The 21,042-nt window shown below is 44.5% G+C and overlaps 1 protein-coding gene across 1 annotated transcript in view; it reads right to left on the minus strand.

The window, feature by feature from the left end:
• The window catches only part of SLF2 (SMC5-SMC6 complex localization factor 2), a 29,223-nt gene extending 19,587 nt beyond the window's left edge, over nt 1-9,636 (minus strand). The window contains exons 1-5 of the mRNA XM_032191084.1: nt 9,471-9,636; nt 5,932-5,975; nt 4,725-5,428; nt 3,662-3,719; nt 1,519-2,666 (exon numbers count right to left, since the gene is read on the minus strand). Coding sequence (XP_032046975.1) covers nt 1,519-2,666; nt 3,662-3,719; nt 4,725-5,428; nt 5,932-5,975; nt 9,471-9,583 — 2,067 coding nt within the window. The 5' untranslated portion in view covers nt 9,584-9,636. The remainder of the gene's footprint in view (nt 1-1,518; nt 2,667-3,661; nt 3,720-4,724; nt 5,429-5,931; nt 5,976-9,470) is intronic.
• Between the last annotated feature and the right edge of the window lie 11,406 nt (nt 9,637-21,042).

Consider the following 21,042-nt stretch of genomic DNA (forward strand, 5'->3'; position numbering starts at 1 on the left):
TTCTTAGCCATTAATTACACAGCCCTGTTGGTTAAGACTGGATATGTATGTAACCACAAAAGCCTGATCTATAACGTGCTTGCATAATTAATGGTAAGGGCAGATAAAATAATTGTGGCTGTTCAACACTTGCCTATGGAAATACTTTTTAATAGAAATTCAGTCAGCAAAATAAACCATTTCAGAGATTTATAAATGGGAGAAGGGGACAAGAAGCTGTATTTATACAGGCATTCTGCTAACAACAGGTTTGCTTGCTGCTGCAGGAAACTGGTGGGCTGATCCCAGCCAGCAGCTCAGCACCACACAGCCTGCTCATTCCTCCCTCCCAGTGGTACCAGGGAAAAAACAGAAAGACCAAAAGCAAGAAAATCATGGAGCTGGATAACGACAGTTTAGTAAGTGAAAAGAGAGGGAAGAAAACAAAATTGACGCAAATGGCACTCGCTCACCACCTCCCCCAAGCAGACTGATACCCAGCTCGTCTCCAAGCAGTGGATTCGTGGCTACCTGCCAGAAGCTCCCCGCCACCTTTTGGTTTATTGCTGAACATGACACGATGCAGCACTGGAAATATCCCCTCGGTCAGCTGTGCAAGCACTGTTTAGCAGTAGCCAAAACCTAGTGTCTTATCAGCACTGTTTTAGCCACAAATTTGAAGCACAAAGCACCAGAACACAGGCTGCTCTGCAAAAAATTAACTCCATCTCCACCAGATCCACTTAAGTACAGCCATTTCCAACCTGTATCTGCTTTGTAAGGAACGCTACGCTAAGTCCTAGCATAGGACTTTCTTAACTAAACTATTCTTTTACAATAAACCTGCAAAACCAACAACTTTCGACATGCTGTAATTGACTGAATAGGTTAACTTTTAAAAATAAATCAATTCATCACCATAATATCCTGTAAACTGGTAGTTAAATACTTCTTCATCCATCCCCTATGAGCAGAAGTCATTCAGCTTTCTGAAATCCTTTCTAAAAGTACTTCCAATTTCCATGAAATTCAACCTCAAGGAAAATACCTCACACAGACCAAGAACTTACACACAGATTCCTGACAGATCACAAACTGTGACAAGGATATATTGTTGCAGTCTAGCACAGATCTCTCAATGGACAGATCAATTTCCTCTCCTTAACTTCAACTCATAAGTACCTTGACCCATCAGAAAAATGAAAACATTAGACCCCACACATCTTCTAAGTGTAACCTCTCCCCTTTTTCTTTAGGGGAAAAATGCAAAGCCAGAACTCCTGAAAAAACGCTGATGGCAATCCAGCTCACGCAATCCAGCTGCAGGAACCATCTTTCAGCCATGCCAACGGCAAGAAGAACAAAAAGCACCCTTTGACTGATGACATTCCACCGAGCAGCATAGGACCCTCAAGTAAGCTCAGCCACCAGTTTCACAGGCAAATATTCTTAATGCATGAAAACTCAGTTAAAGGAAAAGAGTCGTACCGAAACGGGCAACGTAACCTGATACAATGGTTCTTTGTTTTAGCCACTTACATGAAGTTTCAGTAATGGAGCCACGGTGTCCTGAGAAAAACTGTCTGAACAGTCTCCTTCTGAGGCTTCTGTCTGTGGCTTGGGAGTTGCAGACAAAATTTCTTGCAGTGTCACGAATGGTTCTTCATCATCATCATCTAGAGCACATCCCAAACTCTCATCTTCACTATCAAGGCTGATTTTTGATTTTCTATTCAACTTGAACATCTCTGAACAGGTGCTTTCAACTTTCAACTCTTGTGAGAGTTGTGAAGACGCATGGTTGCTGTCCTCGGACTCTTCTTGAAAAGGCAACAAAGGGGGAAATCCTTCATCAGTCTCCACTGAGCCTGAAAGTTTCCCTGAATCTTCCACCAAACAAAAATCGGAAGCATTTCCTGAACTATTTTCTTCTGGTTTTGAAAAAGCGTTGCTGGGTTCTACATCATCAGCTCTATTGAGTCTTTTTGGTCTTTTCCCATCTTGCTCCATCTTAGCGTCTAACACCCGAGATAAGCCAGCTGTGTGGCATTGAGACTTCACGGCTTTTGTGAATACAGCTTCTCTTTGTGCTATATGGTGTAGGGAAGGAAACACAGTACTTTTCTCCTGAGAAGGAAGGGACTTTTCCAAGAAAAAGTGAGAGTTGGCCACCTGCAATTGATTCTCTTTGGTATCCACAAGAGAAACTTGGTTATTTTCATTAGGACTCTGTGCAGAATATGATGACAAATCTACAGAGGAGCAATTATTTTTCTCATTTTCATTCCTTGAGACACCCTCTGGGTATTCCTCTGAATAAGCAGAATGAGGTCCAGGTAGAGCAGCAACCTCCGATAGCTGCAGAACACCACTAGAAAGAGACTTTAAGCCAATGTTTTTAACAAAAGCAGACTTTCTATTTTTGCTTTTTTGAGGTGACCAACTGAAAGCAGGGTCGCTCAAACCTGTTACTTCAGAACCGTTTGCATCCACACTCATCACAGCGTGTTTTCTTTTCCCAGGACAGCCTACTTGTTTGGATGGCCCAGAAGATGGCTTAGATTGAAGGCAGGCTGATGGAACAGACTGGCTTTCCCACGTACTGGCAGCTTTCTTGGATGAGGTATCATCTCCAAATTCACTGAGAGTATCACGTGTTTGAAACTGCTTCGGTTGGGTTGGGTCATCTATGAAAAACGTTTAAGAAAAAGTAAACCACCGTTTTAAAAAAAACAGTCATAATTGTAACAGTCTACCCTTTAAAAACAAGTAACTTACGTTTTTAAACTGTGCTATGTCTGAAATAACTGACCAGTGTTCAAGCAGAATTGAAATGCTTTTCCTGAAGACCACAGTTAAGATTCACTCTACACTGTACTCTTAGATTGTCACCTTTATTAACTTGAAAATGAAATTAAGTCCTTTTATTTTAAAAGCAGCTCAGCACCTACAGTAGAACACTACAGTAGTTCTATTTACCATAGAGAAAATTATATGGTTAAAAAGGGCAAAGAAAACAACAATACTGCCTGAATTTTACCGTTCTGTTCAATAAGAACAATGTTGTGGTTGGGTTTTTTTGTTGCTGTTATTTAATCTGAATTTCAAATTTTGTTAGTCACCACAGTGAAGATACGTTTTCCAAAATGCAAGATATACTATAAAAAAATAAAAATCAGGGATTAAGACAAAAAAGAGATCACTTTTAATTAAGTGATTAACAATCTGGTTTTCACTAAATGATCCCAAGTCCCAAATTACTCATCAAGCTTCCCTTGTATTAGAAATAACCTTGACTATATAGCAGTAATAATTTTTGACACAGAAATTTAAGTAGATTTACTCCTTTTAGCAAACTCACAACACTTCTGAAAAGTATCTTAAATCTGCTTCCCTTATCTAGTTACAAACCACTTCTAACCACTGTCACTACTGTTCAAGCCTATGAAATTGTACAAGAACTGTCCTAGTCACCTGAATCACACTACCAAAATAATCCTCTTTATGAAGTAACCTTCACCTTCATATTCCTTGCACTTAACTGTCGGAATATCTATCAAAAGCTGAAGAACGTGTTTTAATTACATATATGTAAAATAAACATAACTTTAAAATGCACTTTAAAAAGACATTAAGTGATGGTCTTGATTGCTCAATTATAATTCAATATTATCAGCACTACCTGAGGCAGCCTCCCCTGAACCAGAACGTGGTATTTTTCTTAACTGATGTCCATTTTCCTAAAAACAAAAACAGAGAAGATAAAAAGTTAATTGCATACTTTTAAAAATAGGCTGTTGATGTCCTGAGCCAAGCATCAAGTCCAGCACAGCCTCAGTTCCACACACCCTCAGAAATATGATAATATACTTCATTTCCAGACAAAACACAGCTGCAAAGATCTTGACAGAAGGACTCTTCCCCCAAACCCTAATTTTAGGCTTTTTCTTCAGATTGGCCTCTCTTTTTAAGTCTCCCCGCTTTCAGTAATAATGAGTGCCATTAGCCACTTGCCTCCCTGGGCTATTTGGTAACAGGCTAGCTAGCCTTCCCCAAAACAATCCATTAGGAACTTTAATAACAAAGCGATAGTAAGCACTGACAAGCAAATACAGGAGGAGTGCTAATGAGAAAAAGAAAACAAGCTTAATAGTATTTTTTTATTATTATTAATTCATAACATATTATGGAGGCACACAATGATCATCCTTTCAAGTAATTACCTACCCTCTAAAGGGCTATCTTGGTTGGTAAAAGAAAAAAATAATTAAACATGTAATGAAATATCACATACTTAACAGGATCACTCCCACCTCTACCCAAGTACTGTGGCTTAAGTGCATAAATCTGAACAGCTACTCACTGCAACTTCTAACTAGTAGATATTTGCCCATCTGTTCCCTACACTACACTGTAGTGAAAAAGGAAAGATCATTTTTAGTAAGACATTTTTTCTACAAAATAATTACCGTTTAAATTGCATTGCATCTTCATGCTCGCATCTAAACCAGCCCATCTCCCTTGCTCTTCAGCCAGTGAATTTCTCATTTCTTGAAAAATAGTTATGAAACAGCTTACCCAAGCACAAGCAGACTTTTAAAGAACAGCAAAAGAGCATGGATTTTGTTACAACTCAAAGAGGCAGCACTCAGAATTTCACTCTACGTTAAAAAAAAAAAAAACAAATAAAGAAGGCATGCACAATGGTCACTGCTGTCAAGCCTTAACAATGTTTTTAAACACACCTCATGTGACACACTTGTTCCTGAGATGGGCATTATAGGCGGCGCCTTAGATTGTTTGACTCTACGTTTCTTACGCTTTCTTTCTCTGTGCAGAGTTTCCAGTGCTAACCTCAATGTGGAGTCAGGTGATGTGCATGGCAAGTTCGTGGGAAGCCCCGAGTTTTGACACAACGACATGTTGTCGTTATTTCGAGCACAGGCTTTCTGAGCATCAGCTTGTGGCAACGAAATCCATTTGTCAGAGTCTGAACTGGTCTCTTCTAGATCCATAAAATCTGTTTTCTGTTCCCAACTATTTCCACAAGACAATGGTGTTCTTGTTACACCCAGATACTTCTCATTTTTTCCCTGGTCTGTCTTGATAGCTTTATCGTTTTTGGCCAAGAGACATTTGGGAGAACCTGAGTTAACAAGGAGTTTTCGAACCACAACTCTTGGGCATACAGAACCCAGTGACTTGCACGCTCCGTTGTTCTCCAGCATGTCCACGTTGCCTCTTTTCTCCTTAATTCCTCTCCGAAAGGCATCTAACACAGGACTCGTGTTTGGTGTTTGGTCTGGCATCTTTTTTCGTTTAACCTTCTTTGCAGAAGATACTTTCTTCTCAAAACGTTCAGCACTTAAAACCGGCAGTCCATTTCCTGCATCTTTTAGATATGTCGTGTCTGAGGAGCACAACACACTTCTGTCCTTATGGCCAAGGTCTAAAAGAGTAAAGAAAACATCATCGTATCATAGAATCATTTAGGTTGGAAAAGACCTCTAAGATCACCTGATCCAACCTTAATACAAATCATCCACAACCACAATATTGGAGAAAAAAAATCTTTTTGATTATATTGCTTGGTATTTTACCTCGGTCACACACAATCCAAAATTAATTTACTTAATCATTTAGTATTTGCTAGCACCACTCAATTTATTTCATATCAAATAAGAGCTGCATGATTTATGCCATGGCTGCAGTTGCTATAAACAATTTAGCTGAAGCATGAGAGAATAACTAACCAATAATTACACCACTATTTAGACGTACTCATTTAAATATTTAGTTTTTCAATTATGTTAGAAAAAATTAAACATGCTCATTTTGACATGCATGGTAAGCTATAGCCATTATATCACTGCTCCAGTTTGGAATAAGAGTAGACTATACTTCTGCACACTTTTTTTTTTTTTTTTTTTAAATAGGAGATATTATAATTACCTTGTTTTAAAACTGGTTTGAAGAATTCTTTAATAGACTGGTTTCTGAAAAGAAAACAAATATTACTTTTTAAGAACAATATCTAAATGCCCACACAGTAAATAGCAATAAAATTAGAACGCTGTGATTTATTTATAGATCTTTTACTTTTTTTAAAGCCAGCAGCTGTTATTTCAATCTGGAGTTCAGCTTTCTGACAGATCACAGCAAGCATCACCATCGTTGCCTTCAAGCCTTTATTCTGCTCGGCTACCAAAGCCAACTTGCCAGCGCCCTCTCAGATACCACTTCTTTCACCAACCCTGGAAGTCTCACCTACCCACCAGCTTAAACTAAGAGCTATTCAACTTGGTATCCCCTAGAAACATCACTTTCTGTTAGATCAAGGCATTAAATTTGTTCAGGAAGAGGCCAGAGCCAACACAATGAAAGGTGAGCAGGAAGGTGGACAGAACAGGATTCTCCTCTTCCAGCACCCGCAACCTAGCGGATCAGCTCTCCATAGCTTCTGAATCCAGTCTCAGACCCCTTAACACAACCACAACCTTTTATGTACCAGACAACATGCATGTGTAGTGTAAACTGTCTGTAACCACCTACGCTACTGATTTCTAGTAAGCCTACAGAAAGCAGGATTATCAACTGAGAGACTTTTTCCTCAACAGCCTTACGAGGATCAAGCAGAAGTAGTTTCCATGAAATAACATGGCACAGGTTACACGGCAAAATCACCCATTTAAGATCAAGCTCTCACTCCATTGCACACAAAAATTCTAAAAAGCAGCATAAAGCTACAGGATTTTCATAAAAATTGTACTCAAATTTCAGCCTGAGACAGCCTCTGGCATGAAAAGCAACTTTACAAGCAGCATAAAGCTACAGATGACTGAGGAGAGGATGTTAGAGCATTAGACGGATGGCCTGCTCAACAGCAAACCCCGTCAATGCATTATCAATTGCAATCAAGAACTGCACAGTCCTATCTGCAAGTTGTTAAATTCAATGAGCTCCGTAACTTACTTTCTTGTCCAAAAGGCACCATGCTTGGTGCTTTTGTCACCCATCTGGTGCCAGGCTGGGCTGCAAATTCCTCGCATCCAGCACGCATTAAGGGCATCCTCTGGCTTCCAACAGAAACAGCCACCTACAGCCGTCTTATTTTCACATACGCACAACAAGGTAAGTAACAGCTTTGTATCAGAGGTATTTTTTCCTTGCGAAAATACGCGGGACTTGAAAGCAAGCAGGCATTTCCCATGAGAGAATGTTCACTTCTAAATGTGACCAGCTTATCTGAGTAACGTGCAGTTTGAGTATTAGAATACTGGCCTGCACGCAAAAACTACAAACTTGCTATCTCTTCCTTCTTCCACATAGCATGGAAACTTAGTCACGATTTAAGGCTACACATGTATGTCTGCTTTGGAAGTTTCTCTGAATTCCAAACAAGAGGCACTGGTACAAGAAAACATGAAAAATACCTGTCTGTTTAGGACAGGTATTCTATGTTTTATAAGCTTGCTGTGCCTTCCAAAACACTCAAAGCCATCCTGCTGCCCGTGTAACAGTGACTACAGAGGATGAAAACATTTATTCCAGACTCACGTTTCCAGGTATCACTATACTTCTGTGCTTCCACAGACTCGGTAACGGTTTCTGAAGTTGGAGCCAGAAGAACCTGCTGCTCACTTGTTCAAAGGAAACCTTCAGATACAGCCCAGATTCCTTTCCCGCGTCAGAAAACAACCCAAAACCAAGCCCAAGCCCTCCTGTATCCTCTCCCTCCTTTACCCTGCCGCAGTCCCTATCTCAGCTGCATCCTTTCAGCTGTCCCTCACTGAAAACAAAGGAACTTCGTAACAATGACCGTATTTATACCAGTTACACTGAGCTTTGTATAACATCGCTGAAAACAGAGGCAAGGTTGAATAGACAAAAGGAGGGAGGCATTAAAAGTTTGACTGGAGTAGAGTGATTTGTCTTAGACCACCCTTTTTTAAGCGTTCACCTCTCAATATTTTCTACTTTGCATTTGTCATTCGGCGTTTTCAAAGCACAAGGGATGGGAACTGCCCAGCTAAACCGGAACAATAATTTCCTCAAGTGCCCCTCTGCGGCACCGCAGACAAGGAAGCGCACTGGGAACTTGAACACCACAGGGCTGGGAGGGCAAGCGAGCACGTGCTGCAGCACAGGGAGGATCATGAGAAAGCATCGGGCCTTCCAACCTGCTTTTCATACTATAAAACATGAAAAGAGCACGTGACTTCCTACACGAGCAGGACCATAACGGGAGGATTTCCGCTATCGTTTTAATAGGAGGTCTAGTAATTTTTTTTAATGAAGCATCTTGAGAAGTACTAGAGGTGACAGAATGAAAAAAAACGAACAGGAGAGTTACACACAAAACCTCCCAATTTTTCTTTCAGTTACTTTCTTTGTTAGGACAACTGAAATATAACAGACTGCAATTTTTTTTTTTTTTTTCCTCAGAGCAAAACCATTTTGAAATATTCATGAGCAGCAAAACCACAACTCATGCAGTAATTTCACTTTCACAGGCAAATACCAGCACAGACAACAACAGAACTTTTACTTCCTCCAGAGGTCAAGGCTACCAAAAAAAGAGGCTCAGCAGAAACACAATAAAGTGCTGCTAATGGCATAAGAAAATTATGACTTGCCTTATAGGAAAGGAGCAAAATGTATTTAATTCAGCAGCCTGTGGAAAAACCTTACCAGGTCTATGACAGAATGAGGATTTCTAGTAGATGGGCAGGTTCATCATGTCTCAGAACTCTCCCTGCTCACCACCGCGTTCTCTGGAATTCTGTAGCATTCTCAAGCTCCATTGCCATTAACGGTACCTCTCCAAAGGGACATTTCACAAGCAGAACGGGCAGGGGAATTGTACCAGTGACAACTGAAGTTCTTTCTTTACAGCCAAACCGCTATAGCCTATAGCCAGGCTTGCCAACGCACAGTGAGAAGTAAAATGGGTACTGAAACAGGTACGTGTGGGAGCACGCGTGTATTTTGAACAATGAGCTGAAGATGCCAGTCAGAACACAAGAAGAAGTCTTTGCTCACAGTGTCAGGCCACCTGCCTGCAGCATGGCTGAGGCTGGGAGGGAGCAAAGGAGGTCACCGAGCCCAACACCCCACCCACACCTGACGTCCCCAAAGGAGGGAGACCCCAGGGAGCAACCTGCTCAAGCGCTCGCTCCCCCTCACAGCAAAACCGCCTCACACAACACCCCAAAATTTGGAAGGAGCCCACAAGACCCACCAAACGCACCTCCTGCACACAAACCCATCCAAAACCCACACCCTGAGCATCACCCAAACACTCCCTGAGCACAACACCACACCCACTGCCCTAGGGGGGCTGTCCCAGCGCCCTGACACCCACAGCCTGCCCCCAACACCCCCTGCCTCAGCCCCCAGCCCTCAGCCCCTCAGCAGCCCCCCCTCAGCCCCTCCCTCCCCCTGCGGCCCCACCAGGCCTCGCTGCTGCTCCCCCTCACCCCCAGCCCTACCTGCAGTCCCGGGCCGCCTCCCTGCCCGCCGCCGCCAGCCTAAAATGGCGCCGGGCCCTGTTGGCAGCGGGCGGGCTCGGTGATGGCGGCGCCAGGCCCAGCGGCCGGGTCATGGCGGGGGGGCCCGGCCCGGCCCGGCCCAGTGCAGCCCCGGGGCCGCCGCCGCCGCCGCCCTCACAGGCCCCGCGCCTCAGGCGGCCCTCACGGAGAGGGTGTAAACTCGGTCGCTGATTGGCTGAGTGTGTGAAGGGATCGCGGCTCTCATTGGTTCTCCGCCTCCGGGGCGGGACTATGTGCGGCTCCACGCTCGCTCATTGGAGGGCGCGCAGCACCCGGCGCGAGGCGTTCCCGCCTCAGGGCCAGGAGGGGAGGAGGGGGGGGCGGCTGTGAGGGGCCGCCCACGCTCAGCTCCGCACGCAGCCGTTAAATGAGCCTTGTAATTAGTCCGTGAAAATTAGCTGTAGTTCCAAAACGTGCCCACAGCAGTAGCTGTAACGGTTAAAGCAAGCACCACACAGATACCCCCTAGCTCCCGCCCTTGCTCTGCAGAAATAACGGGTAATAAACAGGGCTGTGCCTGTCCCGGTGCCCTGAAGGCTGGTTTGGGGTAGTTTTAGGTGAAAGTGGTCGGGATTTGTAGTGCTTTGTCCCACAGTGGAGGTGACCACAGCCTCTGGCTAGCTCCACTTGAAGGGAAATGTCTCTGCACCCTTCAGGAAGGTCTGCAAAACACAAGGCACAGCAGCAAAACGGGGCGCCCAAGTCAAAACAAGTGGAAATAGGAAACAGCTGCGGGAGCATCTCAAGTGCCTGAGTGTCTGCTGCGCGCTGAGTGCTCCAGCTCCTTTCATCCCACCCCATCACTCATTGCCCCTCCGTTTTCCAAGAGCTTTCAGTCATCTCATCCATCACGTCTTCAACCTAACCTCAGAAGAGTAAAACAAAAGCTTCCTGCCATTGCATAATGAACGCTGCTGTCTCCTTGCTTTGCCTGCCCTGCACACGCTCTAACAACAAATGGAGAACAATTGGGTTTGCAGTCACATAGTTTCTTGAAAATACTACTGTACATATTTGAATTACTGTCTAATGAAGTGCCAAAGCAAAATTTCATGCCCAGTGCTACCGACAAAGAATTCCAGAAATATTTTTTCATGTCACAATGAGGAAGCACAAATTAAACGTTTTCTTTAGCTTTCAGTTTAATACTTTAACCTTGCAATTTGTTAATGACCTGGAGACAGTCACAAAAGACAACCAAAAAGTCAGACGTGGAATGTATTTATGAGTTTACAAGAAACAGAGACACTGTTTCAACAGCTTCTACAGAAAGACCGCTTCCAGCACTAGTGATGTCAAGGTGAAGCTGTTTCTCATCAGCCACCCACAAAAAAAGACACAAGGAACAACATTAAATAATAACATCGCTTATATTAACTTGTTTAGGGCAACTACCTGAAATGCAGTAACTGCGGAAGGCAGGATATGATGGCACTGAGGACAGTAGGGGAAATAAGAATAAAGGTGCAACAGCTGAAGTGGTTTCAGTTCGACATCCCCCCAGTGGGAAACTTGCACACACATACACACTGTTTAAGATAATACATGCCCTTCAGCAGGCTTTAACTTCAAATAAATAGGCAACAGCACTTCTTATGCACAGAAGTATAGGTACAAGAAAGTAATCATAATAAACTACTTTTTAAATTTACCTTCCCTGACAGCTTGTGAGCACCTCACCACTTCCAGTTCCCTTTGCCAAACTAAGCAAAAGTTAGAAACTTACCTCATAGCCTTGCTCCAAATAAGTTGGAAATTCATTTGCCTCCTGTCCATTCCTTCTACTGATGCTCATTTCTATTAGTTCTTCCCATAACGCAGTTTGAATACCCACAAACATAGATCAGCAGAAACTTTGAAAAGCGACAAATGTGAAAAAGTTGGCCAACTTTTACAAGCAGATTTGGAACCAGAGCATTGCGTAAGTCAGCCTTTGCTATCAGTTTCGTTTCATCTATTTTTTAATTGCCTTCCAGCATGACTCATGCCTTTTCTTAAGCAAAACCAGGAAGTATCGCAGAATGCTGCGTCCCCAGCAGGGAAATGGGTTGCCCATGGAGTGGCTACACAACCATGATCATCTGTGAGCTGGCCCCGGGCCATCAACATCTGAAACGTATCACTCACCCATGTGATCTTTATTATAATATTTTGATGCAGACTCTCTAAATAGAGTTAAAAGCCCTGAACCCAAAAGGGCACATCTGCTTTTGTCTAAGAGATAAAAAAGAGGAAATAATCAAAGCAGCATTTCTAGTCCGTGAACAATAATTACATTTAGACTCCAGAAAGCATAGCTGAACTTAATAATTGTTTAATGTTCATTTAAATATATCAGTATATTTCTCCTGTGTCAAATCTTCTAGAAAGTCATCAATCACTGCAAACTTATAGCACTTTAACACAAGGAACACCAAATATTTCTGAAGTTCAGCTACTTTCTGAAGTAGCTGAAACCATCCTGTAAAAATTCTCCATTTCCTGAAGAGTTTCAGCCTGTGTTTTGATTTCAGAAGCCACAGAGATAGTCTATGCCTCATAGTTATTTTGTAGAAAAAGAACATTTTTCCTTTCTCCTTGCAGATCCACTGTGGCTTTCTGTGATGAAACACCTGATGGAAGGGCAGGAGAGACCTCCTTCAGACGTGCACTCCAGCGGATGCCAGTAGCTGGTTAATTTTGTTTTGTTAACTTGGCTTCATGTGAAAAGATGTAAAATATGTACTTCAAGGCAAGGGCACAGATGACCCAGGCCTTGAAGGATGAATAACTAAGAAACTATTTCATCAAGAGGACCATTTTGTAAGGAAAAATGCAACACGCTTGCCCTTGAGTTTGTTAATAATTAATTTGTTGCAAAAAATTGGCTGAAAACCAATAATGAGTGCTATAATATGAACTATCCACAAACTATCCTCATTATAATATTAAAAATCATGCCCCTAGGTTGAGAGACCTGAGCCCAACAAGAGACCCATCCCCTCCGAAGATGCACAAAGCAATCTTGTCATGTCAGCAGGATGCTAAAATATAACCAATTAGAAGTTAGGAGGTTGTGCTAACATGCAAATGTGCTGCTAAGAGATTGTATAAAGTTGGGTGTTGAAAATCTTTAGGCGTGCCAGCTTAGTGGGAAACCACCTGGTACCCAGACTTGAGCGGATCTGAAATAAACAATATCTTGATGTAGTGCATGGGCTGGCTTATTGCACAGCAGGTAACAAAGCCAAACCTTTTATTGGACAACTTTTATTGGACAACACAACCACCAGCCCTCCCAACAATTGCAGGTTCTGCCTGTGTCGGGTTCACAAGAGGCTATAACGTGTTCAACCATTAACTCCAACTTCCTCTTCGAGCAGCTTGTGTCAGGATTTGTGTCATTGCACGTGGATGGCCTTCTTGGGCCTTGAGTCTGCACCTCCTTTACAACATTACTGTTTCAAAGCTCCACGGGAACAGGTGACATTTATCCTGATCACGCTGTCTGACATTCCAGGGACCTTCTGTCCCATTAATGTGTCTGTTCATTCCTACCTTGCTTTAGCACACCTGACCTCACCAAAGGCACAGCAAAGGGTAACTCATTTATAATCACCGTGTGCTACCTCAAGGGAATCAGAGTGAGAAGTTTTCCTGAAGCAGCAGAGGACCATGAAATTCTCCTAGAACATTACGTACCAGAACAGAGGCAGGCAGCAGCAAAGAACACGAGCAGTGAGGCTGCAAAAGACTTCCCTGAGCAATTACACAGAGTGATGGGTAATGGCAAAGGCAGGCATCTTCAGAAGCCTTCCCCCTTAGAGTTTAAGTGCTGTGTATCAGGGAAAAGGCAATTTACAATCAAGCCTATGGAGAAGCAGATCGATCAATATCTGTTAGCATACCTTTTATTAAGCTGCTGTAATAAATTAATAATAGGTAACTACTCAGACAGTAAATTATATTTTTTTTTAATGGTTCACACATGCAGTCACTCATTTTTATCCAGAGGAAAGCTGACCACGGGGGTTCTCTCAGATATCGTGGGTCATACCGAATTACCAGTGGCTTCTGGGTCAATGCTCAGCTCCATCTCAGCATCCATTTATATATCACGTGGCACACATGAGGAAAACTGGGAAGTAACAAAAAAGAGGTGACAGATTTGAATGTGTATATGGCGAGGAATGGATAGAGAGGCAGGAAGTGTTTAGAAGATTCTCCTCGTGTTCAGACTGGCATTCCCAGTTTCCTTTTCTTCCATCTTTCTGGAGGATCTCTCCCCTTCCCACAAAATCTCAGAATCTAATTCCAGGAAGCAGCTTACACCTGCTTTACCAAACAGATGCTTAGCCTGACACGGAGCTCTCTGGCCAGAAGACTGCATTTTAATTATAGCGAACATCTGGAGAGAACATTTATGGTACCACAGTTTCAGCTGCAATAATAGGAAAATTCCCCACTGATTAAACTATCCTCACATTGTTAAGTATTGACTCATCTTTTACAGCCTATTTCACCCAGGGAAAAGTTAAAGTTTCACCTGTTTTGCTTCTCAGATACCCTAACTTCTAATTACCAGTGTCCTGTGCCAGGACAGTTATCAGTGTCAGGACTCGTGCTTCATAGGCCAGAGCCGTATAACTACCTACACTAAATTCCCTTGTCATGAGCACTAGAAATAGCCTGGTTCACAGCTTAAGCAAATTAAAGCAAAAATGGAAAGCAATTTCACCCGCAGCTTCTTCAGCAGACATCTATCATGTTAACATTTGCCAAAGACAGTTCCTGTCCTTGCAGACACCTTTCCACGGAGGTTCTCAAAGAAAAGCCGTGCTATGTTCTTGGTAAACATCCTACCTGCTGCTGATGTTTTCTGTGAAAAAATTAATCATTCTTGACACAAAGTTCAAATGATGCCAGAAATAGTGATGAGTGGCAATGCACTGCTAGCAGTCAAGGAGAAGGGGGGGGTCTCCTTCAGCAGCTTAGTGTTTTTTTTTCCACAGTGCTTTCAGCATAACATGCAAGAGAAATTAGTCAGATGATTCAGTTTGTTAATCAGAGTTGCCAGGCCTCATTCCTTTCTTCGACTCACACATTATGCTGCCCCTAACCTCTTAGAAGTGTTTTGTAAAGGTTGAGGAAGAGCCCTGCATCAGCTTCTAGTGTTATTTGTCTTTTGCCATGAGAGATCTAAAGAAGTTGATGCTGCTCATCCCCTGAAAAAAAAAAATAATTAGAAAGTGCTTGCTGGGAAAGGAGAATAAGAATTACAGCCTCCATCAGAAGTAAGTTGATACAGGGCATTTGATGTCCAGTTAAAATGAATGACACTTGAGTATATTTCAGAAACAATATGTGCAACCAGGCAGTAAAACCCCTCAGCCCACCTCACTGCTATTTTCATGAGCTCCCCATGTCTGAATTGAGAAACGGCAGGCTGATATACAGAAATACACCTGGAATACCAGCTGGCTTTCAGAAAATAAACATGATTGTTCTGGTAGGATGATTCAGTAAGCAGGCAAAGCCAAAATTCTGCTTGTACTTACGGCTTGCTTTTGTATTAATCTGGAGACTCTCAGCTTTGTCACTGATACCAACGTGTCAACAAAGGTTTGTGGAACAGTCTGTGAAGGGGCTGCTTCCTCCCACAGAGGCCCTGAGTCCCCTCACATGTAGAAAAAGCTATGGATCACGACACACCTCATCCATCTGCCTGTTCCAGGAAGGCTGGTGTTCAGATAGCAATGCAGAGCAAAAAACGCTGGAGGTGTTATGCAGGGGAATACCAGCAGAAGCCATTAATGGAGCAAGGGCTAGAAGAGCAGCCAAGAACATAACTGAAACAAGGTGAAACCTCGATAGGGGAGGTGTTTACAGCGTGAAGCCTGTGCTCTGATAAGGCCACAGCATGAACAAATCATCGATAGAGCTTTGCTCTGATAACAGCAGGACAGTAACAAGGTTGTGTCATCCTGTATGTGCCTGTGCTCTTCTTGCTGTCCCGGGGGGACAGACAGCTGTGGCCCCGAGGATACTGAAAGTGAGACAAAAAAAAAAAGAATGGGCAAGCTTGTCTGAGACTGATGGAGAAAGCAGCAAGATTCTTAGTAGGATTAAAAAAAAAAAAAAAAAAAAAAAAAAATCACTGCAGGAAATATTAGACCTGTTCCAAAAACTGGTTCAAATCTGATCAAAAGCCAGGCTTAGGCTGATCAAGAGGAACCCAAAAGCAGCAGCAGCAAGGATTTGACAGCCAACATCCCATCATACCCTTCCTAAAGATTAAGGTTATATTGTTATACGAATTTCTTACAGGCACAGGACAGCAAGTGCAGCACACTCACCTTCCTTGTGTTATGTCTCCCTGCACTCCCCCAGTCCAGCACTCCAAGTTTCCCCCTCTCTGCTGGCCCTTATCACAGAAAGCTGTGATGAGTCACGGGCTTTCCTCGGATCTCAAGCCAAATCCCTGCCAGAAATGCACAAAACTGGGCAGCACACAGGGTTGCCTGGAACACTTTCTACCTAAGAAAAGTCTGGTATTACTACCAAGCACTCCTCTGAACTCCCTCCAAGGGGTTCCCAGCTTTCCTGAAGAAAAAAGCACAAAAAAGCAGCATTCCCCCTGTGGCACGACTGGCACCGCATGGAGCAGAAGCATACCCAGAGGATAAATTCCTGCTCGTACATCTTGGACTTTTCTCCCTCACCACAGCTGTGGTTTACTGCAACCTGCAGACCATTTCTTGCAGAGCTGGCGGTGAGAGATCGATCTCCTTCTCACCGTCACGCAGCTGATGGCTTTAACTTACCAGAAGGAGCTGTACGAAGGATTGCAGTTTTTCCCAAGACTGTTTCTCCAATTTGTCAAGATAACTTGTAATGCTAAGTATGTTCTCCAGTGCTTATCGTCCCTCTCAAGCTCACAACAATTTCACAAACATTCCCTGCAAATGCAGTAAGCACGCCCCTCATTTCATTATATAAGCTCATCGTGAAAACATTGAATGCCCTTGGACATCGGACAGGCTCCTGTAAAACTTGTACTAATAAATCTTTTCCTTCTGGTAACAAGCCTGTAATAGCTTACCTGGGTACAAGGGGGCACAGCATGGGTACAGGTGGCCAGGAACTGGTGCAGTTCAGGCAAAAATTGCTTCAAAATTTGTTTCAGTCTTGCAGGCTGCCCCTGAAGGTACACAGACACATCTCAAAAAGGCAGATACACCTTGCAAAGTTGTTTTCTGTAGGGTTACATTGTGTTGATTTCTGAGCTTTGAAAGTGGTTTGAGGTACACGTGCTAGCTGGAGTCTCATTCAATGGAAGTTACGTGTAAATATGAAGACCAATGTGTGTAAATATGAAGACCTCTTGGCAATCAGGCAGCTAAATGCAGCACAGCACTACAGCTGGCTGCAAGTGTGCCTCCCAGCCCTCCGACCTGTGCTTGGGAGAGCTGTCAGTGCCCATGCCTCAAGCCACTTCTCCACAAGGACCTTCAGGTGCACTGCCTCAGGCAGGTAAAACACCTCTTGGATAATTCTCACTTGTTTTTTTTACTAAAAAATTCCCACTTCCAGTATTCCCAGCTCAATTCAGAGAGATAATTGGGGTCCCCCCCATGCTCTATTTTGTGTTTTTGTCTCTGAGAAGGCCCCCTCCACTACAGCCTCCTACTTCCAGCAAAACCTGCCTCTTTCCAGCTTCACAGCAGCACCAGACAGCTCTCCTGGGGCACCCACAGCTGCTTTTCCTTGGTAGCTTATCTGCCACTTGACGAGCTGTTGTCTCTGCTATTACACAAACAGCCTGTTCTGATCCACACAGCAAACCCTGAGCTGAGGCGAGCTGCTGTAACACAAAATAAACCTTGGGAAGGGCGTGTGTGACCCTCTATAACCCTGCGTTGACATTTTAATCCTTAGAAGCTCCGACTCTAGGTACAAGGTTGGTATTCCCAGCAGCCTAGTTGAGTTTGGTTATCGGAGTGTCTTCGGTCATGAAACTGTTTGGAACTCAGCGAGGCATCGGGTGATAGCCCCAGTTTACAATTATCTTGTTTAATTATTAACGTAGCTCTTCTGTAACAAGAGAATTAAGTCATAGAGGATTTTACTCAAAAGTTTTATTTTCACATAACAGGTTTGAATAAGTTTTTTTATTATGTGAGGAATGACACTGCATGAACTCACCTGGAAAGCATTTCCCGTGTTGAAACAGAAAATATTGGGATTGAGTCATACAACGCATGGCATTCAGCCCCGTTAAATGGCCCTCAAAGGGTAAGAAATGGTTCTTTCATATTATTCTCACACTTGGCTCAGCTGGGCCAAACGACTTCCCTTTAATTCCTTCTCACAGCGAGGAGAAGCTCATAAAGATAAGGCTGCAATCAGCTCCATGGTGCCACCCGCACCCCTTCCAGCGCAGCCCTAGCAGACAGGTCACTGCCCTCTGCTGCTGCCTCGCCTCTCCTGGCCCAGCACCAGCTGCACCCTCACCCAATTCCATCGAAGTGGGCTCACACAGCTCCCTGCTGACACTTTGCTAACCCAGGTTGCTTGAACTGAAGCGAGGGCGAGCGCAGAACCAAAGATCTCCCTGCGTTTCCCTGCCAATAGCTCCGGCTCACACGTGCTTTAATTCGGCTGAGTCTAAGTTCACCTCCCCTTCAGGTGGGCTGGTGCCAGCAGCAATATTTATCTGTCTGTGCTCCTTCTCCCTGCAGCCAGCCCCAGGACAGAACAGGGCGCACACTCGCAGTGCGTGCTGGCACTTCTGCCTGTACTTCTGTCCTCGGTGAGCAGCCATGGCCCTTTGGAGGCAAGGAAACAAAGCCATTTTCTTGCCACTCAAGGTACTGCTTGCTCTCAGACACTCAAAGCTTGATTGCTTCAGTTTCAGTAACATTCTGTGCCATTTAGCACTGTAAGCAAGGCTGGCTGTGCTAGGCACTGGGCAAGCAGTGGCTTTTTGCTTTTCTCTTGGCCTGAGGCTTCGGTGGCAGCGTGATGGCACAGGTGGCACTGCTGTGACATCCCACCCAGCCCTAGCTGTGCTAGGATCTGCAGCAAACCACACAGCCCTACAGCAAGCAGACTGCAAGCTGGAAGTAACCCAGAGGCTGCAAAAAACAAAGGGTCAGGTCCCTGACCTGCCGCGGTACAGGGCTGCAGGAACATGAGCTGGAGAGGGAAGGCAAAAAATGCTGCTGGAACAGGGCTGAAATCTGCAGGAATGGCTTTTTTCCCAGCAGCAAAAGGCAGCAAATCCCAACTTTTTCAGGAGAAAAAAAAAATAAATCTGAAATAATTACCGTACCCCACATTCTGAAAAGAAAACTCGTACTATACCAGAGGGCATTTTAATTCCTCCTGATATCCATAACAGGAACTAATGTTTAGGATTTCAGCCAGACAAATAAGAAACAAAAACAAAAACAAAACAAAACAAAAAAACAAACAAAAAAAAAAAAAAAAACAAGGGGGAAAAAAGCAGTGCCAGTGGTTAACTGATAAAACAAACTATCTGGAAAAATGTTGTTCATTTCCTGATGTATTCGGATCTGTCTTATTGAAAATATGTTCTCAAGCATAAATCATGGTTAATTTCAAGAGAAACATGAAGAAAATGCACGGCCTGTGAGAGCTGGGAGGTCAGCCTGTGCAATCCAAGGGTCTCTGCCTGTGGAAGTGAACTCCAGGACGAGAAATAGGGGTTTATTTTGCATCTGCGTGCATGCTGCACAGCACGGAGCTCGGACAGCTGGCTGCCAGCCCCACACGGCGGCCCTACACGCTGCTATCCTGCACTGCAGCAGCTTTCTGCAGTTTTTCTGCGGCCTGACACAACCCACAGACCAGATGAGGGCCCCCTCAGCACTTCCCACTTCTGGGGGTCCCACTTAGACCATCATGCTCAGCAATACCAGGTCATTTGGGGCAGAAAAGGAATAACTTTGCCTCTCCTTTCCTGCTAAGTGACACCCTGCCGATGCATCAACGTTCACCCTTTGGGACCACCGTGGTCTCGCGAAGTGCCTCAGCAAAATCCTTTTACCACAGGAAGATCCTTGCCTTGCTGGTGCAGGCCAACAGCCATTTGTAGATGTGCTCTAAGGCAGGAGCAGGGATCCCAAAGAGGAAGCTTTCAAAAGGCACAACTTGATTTTCATCTTTCTTGTCCCAAATTTACCTGCAGTGACCCAACACAACCAGGTATTGATCGGGTTTCCTCGCCAGAAAAGGGAGGGGAGTTTAACACTGCTAAGAGAAAGCAGTTCAACTGCAGGGTGTCTTTGCAAAGGTAGCAGCTCTTAGGATTTATTTCCATGCAACGAGATGCAGAGATGCTAATCCTGAGGGTTCGGCGTACAAGAAGCAGCCTGGGAAGCTCCTGTCCTCCTGTTCCCAATTACAGTCTCCTGCAATGTAGATCAGAGGACAACTTCTTAATCTGGGCTGAAATTGAAAGCTTCGGTTTTCCGAGGGAAATAAATATGATTATCCCGCCTGATATGATATAAAGCAAATCAGATTTCGGGTTCCTTTTGAACTCCTCCACGAGCCGGTGCTGACGGAGCAGTAAAGCTGAAGGGCCCCTCCTGCTGCGGGAGCACAGCCTCCCAAGCTGCCTTTTCCTTCCCTTGCCTTTGCTTTATCAGCACGCCAAGCAATATCTGCACGGGCTCTCTTATCCTAACGAGTTCACGCAGTTTTCCCCACACCCAGTGCACACCAGGTGCTTGTCCCAGTGCTGAGGGCAGGGGCAGGCTCCGAGGGGAGCGTTTCCATCCCCTGCTGTCAGCAGGGCAGGGCAGGGAGATGACTCAGAGCGAACCTGCTGAAAGCAAACACCTCACACACCTCGAGGTACGGGAAGGAAAATGGAAATGCCAAACTTCCACGGCCAGGGACAGCGCCTGGTGGGGCACTGGGCTGCCCCGAAAACACGCTCAGGATGAATCAAGCTCAAGCTTGCTAATACGGGCTCATATGTGGGATCTGGAGATGTGCCTCAGCGTGCTCAGGCTTAAAAGCCTTGTGAGGGGTGGAAGGAGAATCACGGCTGGTCCTACAGTGAAAGGGATGCCCATTTCTCAGCAGGAGGCAGCCTGCCTGGGGCAAGTGCTGTGCCACTGCAGCTCCCGAGGGCTCAGGGAACAGGGCACAGCCCCAGCACAGCCCCAGTTTGCCTCTTTCTGCTGTGCAAATTTGCTCAGGCAGCAGCAGAGCTTGGGCAAAACATAATTAAAGTGATAAGAAAAATATATATATATTGGTCACACAGAGGGTAAATGCTAATTCTGCAAAGTTCTCAGCTCTCTCCAGGTAACCCAGCCCCTGGCAGACCCATCAGCATCCCCAGCTGCGTGGTTGGAGTCTGACAGCAACAGCAGGAGCATGCAGCCCTCTAGTGCCTGCTCCCAGCCACGCTTCTCGTGTCCCCACAGAGCCACCACTGCTCCACGGCCCCCGTGTCCTCCCTTCTGTCCTATCCTGCTGCTCCTGGAGGGTTTCT

Source organism: Aythya fuligula, chromosome 7, assembly GCF_009819795.1.
Source record: "Aythya fuligula isolate bAytFul2 chromosome 7, bAytFul2.pri, whole genome shotgun sequence".
NCBI lineage: Eukaryota > Metazoa > Chordata > Aves > Anseriformes > Anatidae > Aythya > Aythya fuligula.